General features: G+C 44.9%; 1 protein-coding gene across 6 annotated transcripts in view; it reads left to right on the top strand.

The window, feature by feature from the left end:
• Positions 1 to 12,662, top strand: part of ESRRB (estrogen related receptor beta) — a 304,059-nt gene that overhangs the window by 266,903 nt on the left and 24,494 nt on the right. For all 6 annotated transcript variants that reach the window (XM_053286429.1, XM_053286431.1, XM_053286428.1 and 3 more), the window contains 2 exons: positions 3,681 to 3,791; positions 4,831 to 4,992. In XM_053286429.1, the coding sequence (XP_053142404.1) occupies positions 3,681 to 3,791; positions 4,831 to 4,992 (273 nt within the window). The remainder of the gene's footprint in view (positions 1 to 3,680; positions 3,792 to 4,830; positions 4,993 to 12,662) is intronic.

The raw sequence follows: 12,662 nt of genomic DNA, 5'->3' as shown, positions 1-12,662 counted from the left end.
CTCTCTCTCTTATCTCTTTTAATGCACTTAAGTCCTTTGTGTCTTTCTAATCTGATTGAGGATGCCTAATACTTCTGCAACCTGTGCGTCCACCTTCCTAGCCGAGCACCCAGGACAACACGCTTACATGTACATGAGTCCCCTTGATGAAAACCGTGTAACTCCCTCCACTGTTTTCCCTTTCCCTTTTGTGACATCAGAATTCTCCATGACTGCATCTTTGGGGCTTATGCAGGAGTTGGTTTGATTGTCCTCAGAAAGGTGTGGCATGGTCATCAAGTGATCCTGGCACTTGACTATGACCTTGAACAGCTTGGATGTGAGAGCCCTATGAATTCCCACACTTAATGGTCAGCCCTGAGTAAAAATGAGCACCTAATCCATTGGGCTGCAGAAGTCATAGATATGTGGTGAGGATGTGTGGCCAACCCTAATAACTGGTTCACTGTAATCATATTTGCTCAGTTGGTCATGGCTGAGATCTTAAGCACAGTGGCCGACATCCAGACTGAGGAAGCAGACGTGCAGTTAGCACTGTGTGCACTACAGAAGGAGGGCAATTTTTGTCCATCTCCCTTTCCCTCTGAAGCGATCCCAAATATATGTCCATGAGGGGTGTAAAATCCTTAGAGACCTATTTTTGGGAGTCACAGTCAGCCACAGGGGGAAAGGGAGATTGATAAAAATGGCTCTTTCCCTGTAGAAACACACTCCCCACACACTTTGTTAGTCTGCATGTCTGCCACTGTTTGGAAGCAAATTCTCTTCAGATTCATGAGACTTGTTCCAAAGAATCTGCATTTGGGATTCAGATGTTCTCACAGTCAGGAGTGGTTCAGTGTTGCATAAGGTTTTTGCTAGTATGCATATTCACTAAGTACACTACACACATTAGGTGGTGGGGGGAACCTGGTCATGTGCTGGATGTGAATGACTCCCTCACTTATTTATTTATAGAACTGATATTGGCCATATCTAAGTACATTTTAGGTTCCACAAATATATGAGTGGCTATGTGCCTATGAGCCACCTAATGGCACAGCGGGGAAGTGACTTGACTAGCAAGCCAGAGCTTGCCAGTTCAAATCCCCACTGGTATGTTTCCCAGACTATGTTTCCCGGAATATGGGAAACACCTATATCTGGTAGCAGCGATATAGGAAGATGCTGAAGGGCATCATCTCATACTGCACGGGAGGAGGCAATAGTAAACCCCTCCTGTATTCTCCAAAGACAATCACAGGGCTCTGTGGTCACCCAGGAGTCGATACCGACCACACTTTACCTGTATGCCTATGAGTGGCTTCTAGCAAAGCTACCCATTGATTAACACAAATCTTCATTTGAAAGCAGCCATAATAGGCTTCTTTGCACATGCAACTTTGTCAGTTGAAGAGGTGGAATATCCTGTGAGGACTTGCAGGTGTGAATCAGCCATCACAGATCAAAGACCACTGCTAAAACATTTAAATCATCTCACATCAAGGGTGGGCTGACTGCAGGCTTGCAGGATCGATTTTGTGATCAACTTTGTTGTTGATTGTTAGAATTCCACCAACCAGAACCAGCTGCATAGCAACATAGGAAGCTGCCTTATACTGAATCAGACCATTAATCCATCTAGCCCAGTGCTGTCTACACTGACTGGCAGTGGCTTTCCAAGGTTGCAGGCAGGAGTCCCACCCAGGTTTACCCAGAGATGTCAGGGAGTGAACCTGGGGCCAAGCATGCAGATGCACTACTATTGAGAGCGGTGGCCTCATCTACTAAGGGGAATATCTCACAGCAGATAGTGATCATATATAGTCACTCATCCAATCCAAATGCAAAACAGGGCAGGCACTGCCTAGCCATGGGGATAAGTAATGCTTGCTGCTGCAGGACCAGCCCTTCTTCACAAATAGTGGCTTGGGGGTTTATATGTGAGCATCCACTTATAATTATAGAATGGGTTGCCTCTGAGCATGTGCACAGCCCAGGGATTTCCCCCTCCCCTGTACCGGAACTGAACTCATACTCCTCTCACACAAAAATCTCGTGCTACAGATGTCCTAGCCAGGATGGGGAATGGCCATTATCTACGAGTGCTTGCTTGCTTGCCATGGATTCATTAAACAACTGGTACAAAAGCATGAATTACTTGTTGAGTTTTTAAGTTAATAAATCTTCCCTCCCTCTGAGCATAGGAAGAAGAAGGGCTAATGTTCAGAGGTGTATTGTTTGTTTATGTCTCTTGTTCTTTAATTGGGTAGGGAATTTTGTGGGGTGGGGGGCTGATACCCAATTACAGATATTTGACTTGATTAATCATGCAAATTTTAGTCAATTATTTGATTAATTACTCAAGTAAATCAGCATATAATATGCATATGAATAAACCAGTGCTATCAAACAAAAAGTGTACTTGTGTTTAGATGATGCATGTACCTGATGTGTTTGGATGATGCATGTACTTGTGTTTAGATGATATTGCAGCAGGCAGCAGCTTCGAAAAGACATTCTTTCATAGATGTGTGAGTGAAAAGAGAATTCCTCCCCTAAGATGGTGCATGCCACTCACAGCTCTTATATTAAAACAATTAACAATTTTTAGCAACATTTCTGTGGTCCAATTAATCAGGGGCACTTTTTGAGTTGATCAAAACAGTTTTAATCGATTACTCTAATCAATTAATCAACAAAACATTGCAAACGTTATCCTTCTATACACACACACACACACACACACACTTGACAGATATAGGCACACACTATAAAGCTATAGCTTAGGGCCGCAAATTGGCGGGGGGGGGGCTCTGAATGAAAAAAATGTCTAAATTACAAGTTTTACATAATGAGGCTGTGCACACGAGCAGCCCAACGTAGGCTGGGGCAGCTCAACGTGGATTGGGCTGCCTGTGTGCACCACCATGATTGAGCCCGATCCCAGCACTGCCCTTGCAGGTAGCCCAACCTTTTACCCCAGCCTTTTGCCAGGGTTTAAGGGCACAAGTGTGTCCTTAACCCCAGCACTGGGTCATAAGTATGCTCGGGCTGCATGCATCCTGAGCATACACAAAAGACTTCTGACTCCTGGGGGAATCCCCCAATGCATCACACTCATTGTGCAGTGCATTGTGGGATTCCCAGAGGCCAGGAAAATGAGCCCTAGCCTCCAGCACGGAGCAGCACAGATTGTGTGGGGGTGCACCAGCGTGCCAAAGAGGACCTCCTTTGGTCATCTGGGGGGAAGGTAGGTGAAACCCTGCTCCCCCCCCGGCTCTCCCCACCCATGGTTTGGTCATGTGCATGACCTTAATGTATTTTAATTTAAAGATGTTTCTAATGCAAATAGAAATGTATTATTTCTTACTGCCAGGTAACTGTTTTTGTTAGATTATTAGTTTTTTGTGGCATCTTTGTCAAGAAGAAACAAAGCTTTATTATATCTATTTTAATTGTCCTTTTTGTTGGAATTTTAAAAAATGACACGGGGTCTTTAGTCCTGTATGTGCACTCGCATGTGTGTGCACACCCACACACAGAAGGGCAAAAGAACTACATAATGTTAGAACATTGTTGAGACAGTACATAATCTGTACTATGCTGTACCTATTTCCCTAAAAATAAGCAATAAATATATAGGATTTTTAAAGGCATACTACTCGATTCTTAGGCTTCCTTTCCTCTTTTGCCTGCAGGGGTGCGCCTGGATCGAGTCCGTGGAGGCCGCCAGAAGTACAAAAGAAGGCTAGACTCCGAAAGCAGCACTTATCTGAGCTTACAAATTCCTCCTCCAGCCAAAAAGCCATGTAGGTGCCACCATTGTCCTTTTGCTAGGCAAGGCCTATATAGTACAGCAGAAATGGGCTCCCTCCACATCTTGAATTTGCACTTGAAATCTCTTTGCATGTGCTCCTAAAATGTATTTTGCAAAGTGGCCCTTAGCGACATCTTTGAAAGAACTTGCTTCACTGCTTGTGACTCTTGATGCTAATTTATTAATGTTTACATTTATATCCTGCATTTCCAGAGCTGTGTACATGGTTATGTTTATCCTCACAACAACCTGGTTTGGCAATCAGGAGTGCAGAAAGCATCCTTAGAAAATATGAAGCACCTTTTCCACTAGGATACCCCTCTTTTAGAGGGAAACTAAGCCGTGCCAGATGTGTAATGCATGCTGGTCCTGCAGTGGTGGGGAATCAGACTAAAAGGCTAAGCCACTTTCCATGGGTTATGAGGAGGACCAAATGCACTCAGAGCACTTCACAACAATAATCCTGGAAAATGGAAACTTTGAGGCAGAAATGAATTCCATCATAGTTCATTTTCTCACTCTTGAGCCAGGGATTCTCAGCCTTGGATCCCCACATGTTGGACTATAACTCCCATAATCCCGAGCCACAATGGCCAAGGCCATTGTGACTGGGAATTATGGGAGTTGTAGTTCAACGACATCTGGGAACCTAAGGTTGAGAACTTCTGAGCTAAGCTATGCTGGACCCCTGTCCTTCGATGCCAAGAGAGCTCCCATTTATTTTATCCAGAAAGTATCCAAATGCAACCTTCCTATCAGCATTAATTAGCCTGGGTTCTTGTAAAAATCATTATCAATCAGGCAGAATTTTCAGATGGAAAATATGTAAGTTCACACAGGAGATGTAGATACATCCGTATCAGTAATGAAACACATGTAAATATCTGTGATAGGATTCACAAGCAAACTGAAGGATGAAGATAACCTAACCATTATTTTTAAAGCCAAGTTTCAGCTAATTTTGAATGCAAACATAAAGTGCTTGAATTCATCTCACAAGGATGTACTAACTTTTGCTTTGGGACTTGCAGTGACTAAGATTGTCTCCCACTTGCTGGTGGCAGAGCCAGAGAAAATTTACGCAATGCCTGATCCTACTATGCCAGAGAGTGACATAAAAGCCCTGACCACACTCTGTGATTTGGCAGACCGAGAGCTGGTTGTGATAATTGGCTGGGCAAAGCACATTCCAGGTAAGAAGGGGAAGCTGAGTGGGGTGACAAAAGGTGGCTGTGGTTACTTAAACCAGGTGCAGTAAGTAAACCAGGTGCAGTAAGTTTTCAGTAGGCCCTGGTTTGTTTTCAGTAGGGGCGCTGATACTGCCTGATGAGGGACTCCAAATTTTTGTGTTAAAAAATCTGAGATGTCGCACCCTCAAATCCCACATTTTGCCATTGAAATAAAATGCAGTGGGGATCTTGGTCCAGTGAAACAGCCTGGAAGGGATCACTGTGGGCTCTTCTTTGGGTGGCACATGATGAAAAGTGGATGGGCATGTGGACTCTCGCATCACATTCTTGTTTATTGATTTATAATTTTATTTTATTGTATTTACATTTATATCCTGCTCTTCCTCTGAGAGCTCAGAGCGGTGTACATGCTTATTTTTATCCTCACAACCACCCTGTGAGATAGGTTAGGCTGAGAGAGACATGACTGGCCCAGAGTCACCCAGTGAGTTTTATGGCAGAATAGGGATTCGAACTCGGGTCTTTCTTCCTGGTCAGACTTTGTGCGTTTCACCGACATGAAAACTATTAATATTAATTACATGCTTATCCATCCGTTCCTCACAGCAGCATACATGGTTCTCTCCCCCTCCGTATTATCCGCTCAACAACCCTGTGAGATAGGCTAGGCCGAGTGATAGTAAATGGCCTGAGATCACCATGTGAGCTTTACAACGGAGTAGGAATTTAAATCCAGGTCTTAACATTCCTAGTCCAACATTCTAGGCACTATTCCTACCCCCCACAGGCCTTATGGATAGGCAAGGGCGGACCTTCCATGATGCGAGGTGAGGTGGCCAGCTCAGGCAGCGGCCATGACAGCAGGGTGGCAAGATGCCCCCTGCCACTGGAGCCACTCTTCATGAGTGATCTGACCCTTGCAAGCTTTGCAAGGAGCGCCTCTCCTCACACACCTTGCAAGAAGCATGAGGAGAGAAGAGGAGGCTGCTGCCCCCCACCCACTTGCCAGGGTCATTTTTGAACAGGCTGACCCTCATCAGGGGCATGAGGCAAGGCAGCATTTGGTGCCTCGCCTCAAGCACAATACCTTGGGCTGCCCCTTTGTATAAGTTCCCCTTTGATGTGTTACCTGAAGCAGCAGGAAGTGGAAGGTGCTCACACATCTGTGTTTTGCACACCCTTTTCAGCTGTGGCCCCTTGGTTCTGGAATGCCCTCCCAAAAGAGCTTTGCTATGCTCCATCTCTTAGGCTTAAAAAAAAAAAAAATCTTTATCTTTATAATCCAAAGATCTTAATATCTTTAAAATATCTTACTTCTTTAGAGAGGCCTTTTAATGTGTTTTACACATTTACTGGTGGATATTTGATTTTAATTGGGTTTGTTTTAATTGTTTTTATTCTACTTCGTGTTTTATGGTGTTAAATTTTACATTACTTTTATTGTTTCATGGTTGTGAGCTGCCCCAAGCAGTATTGGACTGGAGAGGAGGGATATAAATATTTTTAAATAAATAAATATACACATGCCTTTTCACCTGTGAAGCAGCCCCAAGGAGAACCAGATTTCAACATAAAATAAAGGCTACAGGAGGAGTCCTGCAAGTTGATGGCAGATTTCTTGCTTCCAATCTGAATCTCAATACTGATATTGATTTATTTGTGTAAATGAATGTTTGCTTAGATGCCTGTGATTATTCTGTAGCTTTAGCATTGACCTGAAAAACTCAGGCAAATAGGTGCTTGGAAGGAGGTCAGTCTTTGGATACTGCTTCTCAGCAAATCTTAATCCTGGTGGTGCCCTTCTCGAAGGAGGCCTGTCATATCAGGGATTACCCCACTCAGTAGCCACACAATCCACCAGGGCCTGATTCAGCACATAGAGTGTTATGCTGCTGATTAAGGGAACTCAGTCTAGATTGTTCCACTAACCCAGCAGTTAAGGAGAATCAACAGGAAGGAAAACAACAAACTACAGCAGACAACGGCTTATTAATGCTCTGACCACCAGCTCCACAGTGGTGAGTTCTTTTCTCCATTATCTGATTGATTAAAGCATTTTAGTCTGGCTTCTCAGTCTAAGCCTCTCCAGGTGGCTTAAAAAAATTGAAAATGACAAACAATTGCCAAAAATTAGTATTTAAACAGACATAATCAACAGCCAGGGACAAAATAACAATAACATTGAATGCCATTGAAAGCCAGAGAAGCTTAAAATGGCTGACACGATGAGGAAAATGCCTCAAAGTAGTCCCATTGAAATTAAAAGGACAAGTTAGGCAATACCTACTCTAAGGCATTTTCCTCGTGTCAGCCAATGTCTTTACCCGTTGGTTAAATTATTATTATTATTATTATTATTATTATTACATTTATATCCCGCTCTTCCTCCAAGGAGCCCAGAGCGGTGTACTACATACTTAAGTTTCTCTTTCACAACAACCCTGTGAAGTAGGTTAGGCTGAGAAAGAAGTTACTGGCCCAGAGTCACCCAGCTAGTTTTATGGCTGAATGGGGATTTGAACTCGGGTCTCCCCGGTCCTAGTCCAGCACTCTAACCACCACACCATGCTGGCTCTCTCTCTAAATGCAGTGAGAGTTATTGTATGATGGGCTACCAGGAGTTTTCCCAGATGGGCAGCTTTGCTGCGGCAAGAAGTGCCTACAGTTCAGCCATTTTGATCACTGCACCAAAGTGCTACCTTTTCAGGATGCAGATAATGCGAAGTAACTGTGAATCGTCAGGAGCAAAGCTGAATCAAGCCGAATCATGCCATTGGCTTATGAACGGCATCTTCTATCATCATCCTGATGTTGCTGTAAATGGTCGCCACGTGTGTACTTTCCCTCAGCCTAAGTGTAGTGAAGCTGTATTCAGTTGCCATTTGGAAAAACCCCAGGAGCAAGGAGTTCCAAAGGCAAGGTGCCACAATAGAAAAGGCCTTGCTCTGGGTTGCCACCCATTGGATCACAGGCGGTGCACACAGGCTGTACTGGGCCTCAGAAGAAGGTCTGGTATGGGAGCAGGTGGTCCTTCAAGTACCCTGGTCCCAGGTAACTTTGCATTTTAAAAGCCAAGACCTGCACTTTGAACTCTGCCCAGAAGCAAATATTGTGAGGTCAGTGTGTGCATTGATTCCCCACACTTTTTGCCCAGGTAGCACTTTCGTTACAAAAATATTGCATTTTCCAAACAGTATATTTGCTCACACACACACATACACACAAAACACACAAACTTCACTGATAGCAAATTCATTGCTTTTGTGATTACAGACTGAACTGTGATTGCATTTCACTTGTGCTTTGTGTTTGTGATGTAGGATGCTCAATTGCACTCACATCCCATTACTTGCTAGAATGCACAACATGCCATGTTGTGAAATATTTATGGAGAGATTGTGCATAGCCCTGCTTCCCAATCCCAGTTTCTCAATACACTCTGAAGATTCTGAATTTTCACACTGATTGGACACCCAGGTGTTATTTGTGATCTCAAAAATACACGTAGATTTAGGACCCTGAAAGCAATATGTGGGTATTGCATGAAAGCACATGCAAAGCCGACAATATTCAAGTTTGCATGAACTCCAGCACTTTCTTCAGGCCAGCCAATGCACCTTCAAGGTTTTTGTTGCCGTGCACATTCCCTATCAGCAGTTAGCAAACGAGACTCATCATTAAGCTGAAAGCCCCACTCCTGCAATTGAGTATTGAAAAACATGTTTTAATAATGTTCGGCAAATATTATTACCCCAATATCCTCCCTGGCAAGCTTGTAGTTCTTCCCTCTGGGCACAGGGCTCCCTTTCCCACATGCTTTGCACCCACTCTCTGCATTAATCACCTGTGCATGGTGCCCACCTTCTCCTCCGCACTTCTCTGCAGGAAGGGGCGGTTTCTGTGGAGGGGGGATGACAGAGGTTCTCCCAGGGTGGCTTTTCTGCTGCTCTTCTTGCTGGGAAGACAAAAGCCCCAGTGCAGGATGAAATATGGCTAGTGGAGTGACAGCAGCTGTGTCTAGAGTGGCCTCAGATCCTATAATTACATCTCTCTTTATTACTGCTGCTAATGGCCCTCCAGGATGACAAAAACGATAATAAATTAACAGATTATGAACTCCACTTGCCACAAATTGTGTTTTCTCTCTCTCTCTCTCTCTCTCTCCCACCCCATCAAATTCTGAAAGCTCCTGCCGCCAAATGTCTGAAAAATAATAGGGGTTTACTACAATTGTGGGTGTAGCTACCACAGATTTCAGAGAGGGGGTCTGAAGCCCAGCTGTGATGCTGTGACGATGCCATGCGTCTTTGAGGAGAAGGGAGGAGAGCTGATCCTTTGTTAGCAAGCATGACTTGTCCCCTTAGCTAAGCAGGGTCCACCCTGGTTGCCTATAAATGGGAGACTTGAGGTGTGAGTACTGTAAGATATTCCCCTTAGGGGATGGAGCCACTCTGGGAAGAGCATCTAGCTTCCAAGTTCCCTCCCTGGCATCTCCAAGATAGGGCTGAGAGAGATTCCTGCCTGCAACCTTGGAGAAGCCGCTGCCAGTCTGTGAAGACAATACTGAGCTAGATAGACCAATTGGTCTGACTCGGTATATGGCAACTTACTATGTTGTTCCTATGTTGAGAGAAGGGACTAAGTACCATGCTTCAGATGCAGTGTCGGGAATCGTGGCTGACATACTGCCCAAGAATATGTAAGCCTAGTCATGTTGCCTTTGCACAATGTGCATATGCTGCACAAATGCAAAATGTGTGCAAAATGTGTTCCACAAGAGTAGGCCTTTTATTTTCAGTGGGCTTACTCTTGTATAATGCAAATTTACTAGGCTGACATACCCTTGCATAGTTTGTCAGCCACAACAATTTCCCAGTAGGACAGATTCCAGGAAGCTGTTGGGCCTAAGCAACAACTAAGAGTGAGTTGGTACCAGCAGGGGCGTAGCTAAAACTGAAGTAGGAGGAGACAAATGTCCCTGGGCCCATGAGGGAGGGGGGCCCTACTGGCTGGGAAACAGTCCACTCTTTGCTCTCCCCTCTTGCCTCCCCCACTCAGTGGCAAGCTGTTGGCTCCTGATCAGTGTGTGAGGAGTGTGGGGTATTATGAATCTGATAATTGGATGAGTCTGATTACTTAGATCCTTTCCAGTCTGGCTTCCGACCTGGATATGGGACTGAAACTGCCTTGGTTGCCCTGGTGGATGACCTACTCCGGGATATAGAGGAAGTGTGACTCTGTTGATCCTCCTGGACCTCTCAGCGGCTTTCGATACCATTGGCCATGGTATCCTTCTGGGACGTCTTTCTGGGTTAGGACTTGGGGGCACGGTTACATGGTGGCTCTGCTCCTACCTGCAGGGTCGTACTCAGAAGGTGGTCCTGGGAGGTGCCTGCTCCACCCCTTGGCCTTTGGCCTATGGGGTGCCACAGGGATCTATTCTGTCCCCCATGCTGGTTAACATTTACATGAAACCTCTGGGAGAGGTTATCCGTGGGTGTGGGCAGCAGTGCTATCAATATGCTGATGACACCCAGCTCTACCTCTCTTTTAAGCCAACAGGCACCAGGGAGGCAGTGGATGCTCTGAACCAGGGCTTAGAGGCTGTTCTGGACTGGATGGGGGTAAACAAACTGAAACTTAATCCAGATAAGACAGACGTGCTCTGGGTTAGTAGAACTGATCATCCGAGTAATGAGGTAAATCTGGTCTTGGATGGGGTCACACTCCTTCTGAAAGACAAAGTCCACAGCTTTGGGGTGCCTTTTACCAACTACAGCTGGTACACCTGCTGCAACCCTACTTGGAGAAGTTGACCTGACTTCAGTCACTCGTACATTGGTAACATCCAGATTAGACTATTGCAATGTGCTCTATGTGGGGCTGCCCTTGAAGACTGTTCAGAAGCATTAGGTGGTCCTGTTCAGAAGCATTAGGTGGAATGCTGCTGCAAGGATGCTCATAGGTGCAAGTAACTTCATGAGTATCACACCCATCCTGAGGCAGCTTCATTGGTTACCGGTTTGCTTCCGGGCTAGATTCAAGGTGCTGGCCTTGACCTTTAAAGCTCTACAAAGCTTGGAGCTGGGGTACCTGTCATTTGCCCATATGAACCTGCCAGGGCCCTTCATTCATCATCTCAGGCCCTGCTCATGGTCCCACCACTAACAGAGATCTGGTTGGCGGGGACTAGAGACAGGGCCTTTTCGTTTGTGGACCCTCGGCTTTGGAATGCCCTCCCTGAAGAGCTTCGCCATGCTCCCTCCCTCAGTGTTTAAAAAAAATCCAACTTAAAACACATCTTTTTAGAGGTTTTTTAATACTCCATCTTTGGTTATATCTCGTAGGTTCTTTAGTTTGTATAACTCTCAATTTTTAGCTTTTAAAATTTAATTTTAAACTTAATACTGATTGTGGTTTCTAGCTTGACTTAACTCGTTTACTTAATTTGGTTAATTTTACTAATTTCATTTTACATCGTATCTATTTTATCGGTGTGAGCCACCCCGAGCAATAGTATACTGGAGGGGCAGGGTATAAAAATTTCAAATAAATAAATAAATAAAATTTTAAAAAATTAAATATTATTTGCATAGGAGCAAGAGAAAGCACATGTAGAGTATGTTTTGTTTTTCACCGTGTACTTTCAGTTCTTCTGCAGCAAAGACATGGGGGTGGGGAGGAGAGAAGGAGGCCCAGGGACCCATCATCACTTCTTGCCCCAGGACTCACTTCAACCTTGCTACACCCCTGATTGGTTCTGAGAGTTATACCTTGCAGTAGCCATTGAGAAGCCTATCTTGAAGATGGCCAGTTGTGGTAGTTGTATCCATAAAATGAGAACAGAAGAAGAGTGTTGCTGGATCAGGCTAACTAGTCCAGCAGCCTGTTTTTCACAGTGCCCCACCAGATGCCTCTGTGAAGCTCACAAACTGGAGCTGAAGGCATGCCCACTCTCTTAAAAAGAGGAGAGCTGGTCTTGTGTTAGCAAGCATGACTTGTCCCCTTAGCTAAGCAGGGTCCACCCTGGTTGCATATGAACGGGAGACCACATGTGTGAGCACTGTAAGATATTCCCCTCAAGGGATGGAGCCACTCTGGGAAGAGCAGGTGGTTTCAGTTCCCTCCCTGGCTTCTCCAAGATAGGGCTGAGAGAGATTCCTGACTGCAACTTGGAGAAGCCGCTGCCAATCTGTGTAGACAATACTGAGCTAGATAGACCAATAGTCTGACTCAGTATATGGCAGCTTCCTATGTTCCTATGTTCTTGCCATTGCTCCCCTGCAGCCTGATATTCAGAGGCATACCTGCCTCTGAACCTGGAGGTAGTCTGTAACCACCGAGAAGCCATTGAGAGGCTTTCCTCCATGGATTTGTTTTATCCCCTTTTAAACCTGGTGGCCATCACACACTCTAGGACAAGACAGATCCAGGACTGAAGAGAAGCAGCTGAGGAGGACATCACTCCACATACCCCTGCCAATCTATCATCATCATAAGTGCTGAGGAAATCCACTAGTCTATCTGTGATGAATGAAAAATGATGCATGGCGAGTGGAAAAAATCCTGATGAGTAATGTGCCAACATAGCTTGACAAGTATAATTTTTGTCTGGCTGGTGAACAGAGCCAACATTTCTTCATCCCTCATCCTCATTTTCATCTTCATCTGTA

This window comes from Hemicordylus capensis, chromosome 1, assembly GCF_027244095.1.
Source record: "Hemicordylus capensis ecotype Gifberg chromosome 1, rHemCap1.1.pri, whole genome shotgun sequence".
In the NCBI taxonomy this organism is placed as follows: Eukaryota; Metazoa; Chordata; class Lepidosauria; order Squamata; family Cordylidae; genus Hemicordylus; species Hemicordylus capensis.
This window is presented reverse-complemented; position numbering and strand designations above follow the sequence as displayed.